The following is an 8,189-nucleotide window of genomic DNA, read 5'->3' as shown; positions in this document are numbered from 1 at the left end:
ACTTTGCATTTGGCATGCCGACCTGCATCTAGATAAACAGTCTAAACTATAGACCTGGACTCCAGTGTCCTGACCCGACACCCCTGAAGTGATTGTTGCCACACCTATTGATCCACAATACACACTACTACACAGATTCTTTTGAAAATAAATTGTTTAGCGAGGTGCGTTTTAAAAATAAATACATGTATTTTTACTGACTTGACTCATACAGAAGAGATACTATTTTATGTAACGAATAATATGTGCAAAGGAGAGCTGCAAAAAACCCTCAAAGGGGCTTGACCTATGACCTAGGCACTATTCTTTGCAAAGGCTAGTTAGACCATTATACTAAAGAAAGAAAAAAACTACTTTAATTCACTATAAATTAATTACTCTTCCATAACCATCCTCTCCATAGCCCTGTTTATTATCTATTTAAACATAAGTAAATCCACATTTTTTTGTTTTTGGTCAAAGTGGTGAGCCTTTGTTAACATCACTGTGTTAACCCAAGCACCTGCGGCATCTGCTACACGTTATTTAAAACGCAATCAAAGTGAAGGTAGTGAGCCACAGGGACATTGACAGAGACGACTGAGGGCGACTGGCAGCGCCAGAAACACTGTAAAGAGCTTCGATGAGAAAAAATAAAGTAATTAAATCGTATGAAACACCAACAATAACATGATTTGATCTGACATCTAATTCTTCCGACATTTGAGCAGCAACACCGGCGCCGTGGCTTAGATGGTTAAAGCGCCTGTCTAGTAAACAGGAGATCCTGGGTTCGAATCCCAGCGGGGCCTTTTGAGATTAATGGCTGACGTAATGTTCGAATCCCAGCGGGGCCTTTTGAGATTAATGTCTGACGTAATCGTAATAAACTGAGGTCGTTATGTCTGAGTTGCTTGTAAGTGTCTTTGTTGGCAGCCATATAGCAGCTACTTCAATTGTTCTATAAAATGATGTATTCTAGAAATGCCATTTTTTTCGGCAAAATACTTGATTTTTGATATAAAGGTTCTTTTATTAGTTTATTTGTCAGGGACAATAATGCAAGAAACAGTGCAACAGGTTACAATGTATAGTTTGTGAATTTCAAACCAAGGTTAATTTGTGACCCACATGACCTGAGGAATGTAGATTTGATTTTGAATTCTTATTATGATAAAGATAATGATGATGATTATGATTATGATTATTATTTAAAACCACGTCAATGTTTAAGCCTCACGGGGACCTCTGCTGGTGACTTCTTAGATTTTAAATTCGCAAATGCCCTCTTTCCCCCCGAGTTCTCTCACACTCTTCGCTTTTATTTTGACGGTTCCATTTCACTTCCGGTTCAATCAGTCGAGTCCTCAATTGATAATGGGAAATTGAAAACTGCATATTACGCCACACTGAAGAGTTTTTTCCACTTGTAAATCCACTTTCTCGTGTACGACTAATCATTAGTGATTGATATTTGACATTGATACTTAGGAGTCCAAAAGGCACTGAATACAGAGAAAGAAATGAGCTTTCAACAGCGCTGATGTTATCATCCATCACTTTTCTTTTTTGTAACTGTAATATTTTGCTGTTTGGTACCGTTGCATTTGTGCATCTTTGCCTTCGATTGAGCCGTGAATGGATTTTTGTTAACATGTGAATGGATTTTGTTAACATGTGACAGACAATAATAAAGTTTCTTGAATGTTGAATCTATCCCAATCTAGGGAGCAGTTACAGGAATTTGTTTTTGTACTTGGCAGTAAAAGTACAAAGACCAGTCTCAAACGGAGGAAAGTCAATCAATCAATCAATCAAGCAATAGCTTTTCCTGGGGTGGTTGACAAAAAAAACCCGTTGTTTTCAGGCCAGGGTGAGTAATGTATGAGTCCACCACCCAAGTGGTCGGACAATTTTGAAAGTAAAAAACTTATTTTGAAGGTCATGTCTGGAATTCCATGTTCGGTCTTACTACTTGACAGGAGCTTTACAACCTCCGACCTGGAGTCTGGCCACAACTTTTTGTTGCGTCATTGTAAAAAGAACACCCAATACGGTAGGAAAAGTCTGTATGCAAACTTTTAAATACACATCCAATGTTTAAAAATGAATCTGTTTGAGGCTAAAGGGAGAGGCTTGGAAGGGGTCAGAGAGGCCATTTGTGTGAAAGGCTTTGTCGTTGTGTTGCGCAAATGATTTTTCTAATCACAGACAAGTGCCTTTCACTTGCGCGCGCATGCTTCTCGTCCGCAGATGGCAAACGAAGCCAGGCCGTGCCCCTGTGACCTCGGCGATCGGATCGACTACGGGGGCCTCGGCCGGGAGGTTCAGATTGAGCACATTAAAGCCTATGTGGTCGAGCCGGCCACTGCGTCTGACAAGGCTGTGATCGTCATACAGGACATCTTCGGATGGCAGCTTCCCAACACCAGATACATGAGTGACATGCTGGCTGAAAATGGATACATGTGCGTAAAAGTCTGTAAAAGAAAAAAGGCTGATTAGTGATAAGTCATATGCATTCTGCTAAAAGGAAGCTGAGGTCATGTGTAGACTATATGAGCAGTTGAATTGTAGGGGTTTTGGTGATTGAGTATCTGTTTGAATCCATACGTCTGTAGCCGCAGTGGTGATTTCTTTATTCTGCCATTGCAGTGCTGTCTGTCCCGACTTCTATGTCGGAAAGGAGCCGTGGAGTCCATCACATGACTGGTCCACATTTCAGGAGTGGCTTGAGGACAAAAAGCCGACCAACATAAACAAGTGAATATAAAGCTTTGTTTTCCAGTTCATCGAGCAGCTGATGATGTCCCAGTTTTAAAGCCGGAACCATTTTCTTCAGGGCATTAAGTGGAGCTGTTGTTGATGTGATGGGGGATTTCTGAAGGACTTGCTGATCACATGATTGAGTTCTGACAATAATCACATTTATATATCTATTCTTTTCAGAGAGGTCGATGCAGTGCTGAGGTTCCTGAAGGAGCAGTACGGGGCCAAACACATCGGAGTGGTGGGCTTCTGCTGGGGAGGGATTGCCACACATTATCTCGCCCTGCAGTATCCAGAGCTCAAAGCTGGAGTGTCAGTCTATGGTGCGTCATTGCTACATGATCTTGTGTGTGTGTGTGTGGGCAGGGGAGCATGTGGTTTGGTTTTACGATGGGCCTATGTGGTGCTGTGCAGGGATCATCCGTGAGAGGGAGGACAGGTACGAGCTGAGGAGTCCCACGCTGTTCATTTTTGGAGAGAAAGATCCGATTATCCCACTGGACCAGGTGAGTGTGTGCATGTAGATCTTATACATTTTCTACAATTTGATGTGATGGTATTGTTCCTCTAATGCCTTGCCCTGGTGCTTGAGCACCATGGGGTATTGCAGCAGCAACACACAAACACACATTTTAACGTTAATATAAAAATGCCATAATATCTGCCATGTAACCACCAACAACAACCTGTGCCTGCATCTTATCTGCCGCTCAGGTGAGCACCCTGGAAGCAATCCTGAAGGAGAAATGCACAGTGGATTACCAAGTTAAGATCTTCCCTGGGCAGACTCATGGGTTTGTCCACCGCAAGAGGGAGGATGTCAACCCCACAGACAAGCCCAGCATCCAGACGGCCAGAACGGACATGCTCAACTGGCTCGACAAGTACATGTAAGTGAGACGATCAAGACGATCCAGCCACGTTGGGAGTCCAGTTACCTGCAGTACTGTGGAACCAACTGGTGCCTTTAAGATTATTTGTAAAATATGTAAGTGTCATTTAGAACCAGCTAGTGATTGTTGCTCCTTTGTTTTTGTTTGGTTGTTGACATTCCAATAATCTCAATGAAAAATTCAGCTAATTGTTGAGCCAGACATGTCTCGTACTTTTCCTGGAATCTGTATGATGCAGTATACTGTCCTCATGTAAGGTTGCTAACGTCAATAATTTGTAGAATGTAGTGGGATTCCCCTTTATACACCCAACTGCCAAAGTTTTGTTTAAATTTCAAGTTATATAAGACATGACGTGTGAACCTGACCTTGAATAAAAGTTTCAACATTAGAGACTTGAAATCAGAACAACAGAGTCTTGAGATTTCAACAGACCAACATTTTAATGGTGACTTATAACAGCTTGAACATTTTGTATCAGATGATAAATAGCAATATGCAGTGCGGTTAGGACATGGTGCTCGGGGAAGTGCCTAAAACCTCTAGACAGGCACACAACATTAAGCGCTTCCAGAGCATGGCTGAGCCTTACGGTGGTCAGGGGGACTCTAGTCCTCGCTCTCTCCCTGGCTTCGGATGTCATCGATCTTGAGGATCATCTTCACTACCTGAGTAGCCAGCAAGATCTGCTGCTTCTTGCCAATCAGGGTCTCGATCACATGTTGATGCTTCATGTCTGTGTAGAGGCAAACAAAAAAAGTGATTCAGCGTCATCCTGCTTTAAGATAGAAATGCAGTGTCCCCAGTGTCTGACTGAAAGTGTGCTAATCCACCAGACTGTGCAGTGTTCAGTTTGAATAATAAAGTAAATCATTTGAGATGGTTGCATTCCTTACCATTGGTGCCGTTGTTCAGACAATCGATGCCGAGGAAAGCGTTATTGTCTTTGACCTGTTTGGCTCTGACCTCCGCCATGGTCTGGATCGGGTTCAGCCCGCTGTTCTCAGCCAATGCCATCGGGATTACCTCGAGAGCATCTGCAAACGACCTCATGGCATACTGCTCCAAAGATGGACACTAAAAAGGAATAGGGCAGGGGTTAAAAGAAGATTCAAGTAGCGACATGAGAATCATCATATTCTATTCTAGCAAATATGCAGAAGTTGTGCAATGACTTTGTTCTTCTTACTTTATCTGCAGCCAGGTTGACAGCCAGGGCACATGCAATCTCTGAAGCTCCGCCTCCGTACACCACGCGGTTATCTCTGACCAGGTTGCGAATGACACAAAGAGCGTCATGGAGAGCACGCTTGGCCTCTTCAATGATCTATTAATGAGAAAAATAACATATAAAGGTAAATCAACAGGGACAGTTCGACAAATACAGTTTACACAAAGTTGATAAGCGTGCTCACCATTTTGTTCCCCCCGCGGACGAAAATGGTTACCGCCCTGGTGTTTTTGCACTCCTGGATAACCAGCATGTGGTCCTTTGTAGTGCCAAAGGAGATCTCCTTCACCAAACCAGCAGTGCCAAGTTTCTCTGGTGTCAGCTCACAGAACCTGGGCACGATGCGCCCTCCTGTGGCTATGGCGATCAGCTGCAGGGAAACACAAGAGACACTTGATGTAAGCTTGAACACCAACAGTCAAGTTATTTTCTACCATATACTTCCTGCTCATCAGCACCATATTGTCATACAACACAACTGAGTCAAACGATCGAGCAAGTGAAAACATCTAATTGAGAGTAATGTGACAAATGTTTCTCACCTCGATCTCAGGCCCTCCAACCCAGCGCACGGCCGGCAGCTCATTCTGCAGCAGGAGGTGGTTGGCTTCATCATCAAAGCCCCACTGGCAGATGGCCAAGTTGGCCCCGTTGCTTTTGACCTAAAAGAGAAAAACAAAGTGTACATTTTAATGTTGACCATATGTATGTGCCGGTGTAGATGTTAAGATGTACTCTCATAGTAGCTTAGATGCTGTGGTACTAACCTGTTTGATCATCTCCTCAAACTTCTCCTTTTCATATTTCTGGAGTGCTTTGTATTCCTCCACAGAGGTCACATCCAACTTATGCTTGGTCTTGGGCTTGGGGGGCTCGAACGGGCAGGTGAGGATGGCGATTTTAACATCTTTCAGAACCTGAATGTTGACAAAGAATAAGTGGTGTCGGCATTATGAGTGGTCACACTAAGGAAAATCCAATAAAGCACACATTTAGCTGCAGTGTTAAAAGGCAAGTAACAGTGTATTTAGTAGTTGTAGCTCACACTTATCTATGACTGGTTGTTTGGCCCTGAGTCACTTTGCAACACATGCCTAGTATTTCAATTCACATCACAAAATTGCTACAATCAAATATACAACTCAGAACATAGCCATTTAATTTGTCCTTATCTACTACCAATTTTCTTGAGTACAACGCAAATAACTTCCTCTCAGATTGAAATTTAATTTCACTCATACCTTGGGCATCTGAGGGTGGCTGAACTCCTTGTCAACTATGACTCCCTTGACGAGCTGCGTGTCTTCCAGCTTGCCTCCAACCTTGCCCTCCATCTTGATGAGCTCAAAGTCAACATCCTTCCTGTCCATATCGGCCACAGTGAGGATGGCATTCACTGCGATCTCAGCCATCTGTCTGTGGCACCGGTTGATACTGAAAGACAGCAGAAGAGCTTTAAAATTGAGTGTCAGAGCAGAACTTACCCCAGGCCACTTGAAAAAAGCTATCCAAGACAGTTTATGCTAGTTTTATCGCAGCTACATAAAAACAACCCAACACTTGTGTCCGCGAAACTCACACTTTGGACCCCAGCGTTGTCATGGCTGTCTGAATGAGCGGTTCTGTGTTGGTGGGATCGAAGGGGAAGGTTTCGGCAATTCTGTCCAGCTCTGCGATGGCAATGCGCGCAGCCTGGTCGTAACCATCGGAGACCCTGATTGGGTGGATTCCACGGTCCAGCAGCTGCTCAGCCTGCTCAAGGAGAGCGCCAGCCAGCACTGAGGAGGAAACACAAGACAGTGACTATGGGTAAAATATGATAAAAAAAAGAGCACTTGTCATGCTACCAAAATTTGATTCAGCGTATGCCTTAATCCACATTGTTATGTCATGGATGCAGGTGCCAAAAGTTTTTTATGCATTTAAGTTAAAGAGATCCAACTGGTCTTTAGGAAATTTTATTACATCCAACTCACAATTGTTGTTTCCATCCACTGCTGAATGAAACTATGATAATCAATGGGTTTAAAGCATATGCAGAACTATAAATCCATTTTATATGCCGGAGGCATCAGCACAGGGACAACAAGAACACATTTATAAAGCCTGGTTTACTAAAAAATAAAAGGATAAAAACAAACACTCTTCTAGTCCCCCACATCTCTTACCGACAACTCCAGTGGTTCCATCGCCGATCTCATCATCCTGGGACTTGGACAGCTCCACCATGAGCTTGGCAATCTGGTGGTCCACATCCATCATGCTGAGAATCGTGGCTCCATCGTTGGTGACGGTCACTTCGCCATCCCTGTCCACCATCATCTTGTCAAGACCTGTATGCGAACATAAAATAATGGTTCAGGAAAAGTGACAGGTGTGCTATTTAACAAAGAATTGTCTCTACTGTCATGACTATGTGGGAGAGTAGTGGTTGTGGTATGATTCAGTACACTACACAGAAGCTCAGCATCAAAGCACTCATCTGAGACTTGACAGTCCGATCAGAGGAGTGCAGATGTGTTCATACTCACCATTGGGTCCCAAGGATGTTCTGAGCGTTGACGCAACTGCCTTGGCTGCCATGATGTGAGACTGCAAAACACAAACATTACATTTTAACTCGCAATAAAAAAAATTGATTATTACATCGAAAGCCAAAGGAAGATGCAACATGCGAGACTGTTTCGGCAGAGTACAATGGGAAGGATGCGCACCAATGGTGACCACTTAGGGGCACAGCCCAATTCTACATAGCAACACCCCTCAACCGAACGCCTTGCAGGAAGCACATGGGCCGCATGTTAGCATGACTAGCTAATCCTTAAAGCGAACGCTGTTCCAACTTCACCGACATTTTTTAGCTTGACATTAAAGTACATGCTAACGAATCAAAGTATTGCATAACACCATATATCACGTCGACTCAACTGTCTACGCGCCCCACGCCACGAGACTGCTGGTTCGAGTAGCAGCGTGCTAAGCCGACATGCCACCGCTAGCTAGCCCATTGTACCTTCAGTGCGTCAATGCCCGATAGCCGGGTCTTCTTGTCCTGGTCTTTGATGATGATGAACGGCCTCCCATACTCGTCGAACGCGAGTGTCCCCATGGAGGACATGTTGGCCGTGGGGTCGGGACACTTGGCGAGTGCTCAGCGGATGAAACGACGGGATTTGATGGCGAAAGTCTGCGGTGTGGCTGAGCTGAGAGCCGCGCGGGTCTGCCGGCGACTTCTGGAAGGCTCCACGGGCGGGGAGGGCGGAACCAAGTAGCGCTCGGCGTGTTTTTTCTTCTTCTTCTGTTACACATATAAACGC

General features: G+C 44.2%; 2 protein-coding genes and 1 non-coding gene across 3 annotated transcripts; 2 read left to right on the top strand and 1 right to left on the bottom strand.

Moving 5' to 3' along the window:
• Window positions 1-717: 717 nt before the first annotated feature.
• Window positions 718-791, top strand: trnat-agu. The gene has a single exon. It is a non-coding gene; the product is annotated as a tRNA-Thr (tRNA).
• A 1,170-nt stretch (window positions 792-1,961) lies between these two features.
• Window positions 1,962-4,519, top strand: cmbl (carboxymethylenebutenolidase homolog (Pseudomonas)). Its single transcript, XM_035619095.2, has 6 exons — window positions 1,962-2,035; window positions 2,233-2,447; window positions 2,635-2,742; window positions 2,929-3,071; window positions 3,163-3,254; window positions 3,463-4,519. Exons 2-6 carry the CDS (start codon window positions 2,233-2,235, stop codon window positions 3,640-3,642), a joined length of 738 nt encoding a protein of 245 aa, XP_035474988.1. The 5' UTR covers window positions 1,962-2,035; the 3' UTR covers window positions 3,643-4,519.
• cct5 (chaperonin containing TCP1, subunit 5 (epsilon)) lies at window positions 4,060-8,175 on the bottom strand. The gene is made up of 11 exons (XM_035619079.2): window positions 7,886-8,175; window positions 7,404-7,464; window positions 7,041-7,205; window positions 6,452-6,650; window positions 6,114-6,306; window positions 5,640-5,789; window positions 5,415-5,534; window positions 5,057-5,242; window positions 4,831-4,968; window positions 4,538-4,718; window positions 4,060-4,377 (listed from the first exon to the last, which is right to left on the bottom strand). The coding sequence occupies exons 1-11, from the start codon at window positions 7,988-7,990 to the stop codon at window positions 4,250-4,252; spliced, it is 1,626 nt and encodes a 541-aa protein (XP_035474972.1). The 5' UTR covers window positions 7,991-8,175; the 3' UTR covers window positions 4,060-4,249.
• Between the last annotated feature and the right edge of the window lie 14 nt (window positions 8,176-8,189).

This window comes from Scophthalmus maximus, chromosome 21, assembly GCF_022379125.1.
Source record: "Scophthalmus maximus strain ysfricsl-2021 chromosome 21, ASM2237912v1, whole genome shotgun sequence".
In the NCBI taxonomy this organism is placed as follows: Eukaryota; Metazoa; Chordata; class Actinopteri; order Pleuronectiformes; family Scophthalmidae; genus Scophthalmus; species Scophthalmus maximus.
Note: the sequence above shows the minus strand (reverse complement) of the source record. Positions and strands in the feature narration are given on the sequence as shown.

What these genes read in the sequence shown, in the direction of transcription:
- cmbl (XM_035619095.2), top strand. Translation starts at nt 2,233, where the DNA reads ATGGCAAACGAAGCCAGGCCGTGCCCCTGTGACCTCGGCGATCGGATC. An exon ending in CTGGCTGAAAATGGATACAT is followed by an intron (nt 2,448 to 2,634) that starts GTGCGTAAAAGT and finishes CTGCCATTGCAG; the next exon opens with TGCTGTCTGTCCCGACTTCT. An exon ending in CGATTATCCCACTGGACCAG is followed by an intron (nt 3,255 to 3,462) that starts GTGAGTGTGTGC and finishes TCTGCCGCTCAG; the next exon opens with GTGAGCACCCTGGAAGCAAT.
- cct5 (XM_035619079.2), bottom strand. Translation starts at nt 7,990, where the DNA reads ATGTCCTCCATGGGGACACTCGCGTTCGACGAGTATGGGAGGCCGTTC. An exon ending in AACATCCTTGGGACCCAATG is followed by an intron (nt 7,206 to 7,403) that starts GTGAGTATGAAC and finishes GTTCGCATACAG; the next exon opens with GTCTTGACAAGATGATGGTG. An exon ending in TCCGCGGGGGGAACAAAATG is followed by an intron (nt 4,969 to 5,056) that starts GTGAGCACGCTT and finishes TCTCATTAATAG; the next exon opens with ATCATTGAAGAGGCCAAGCG.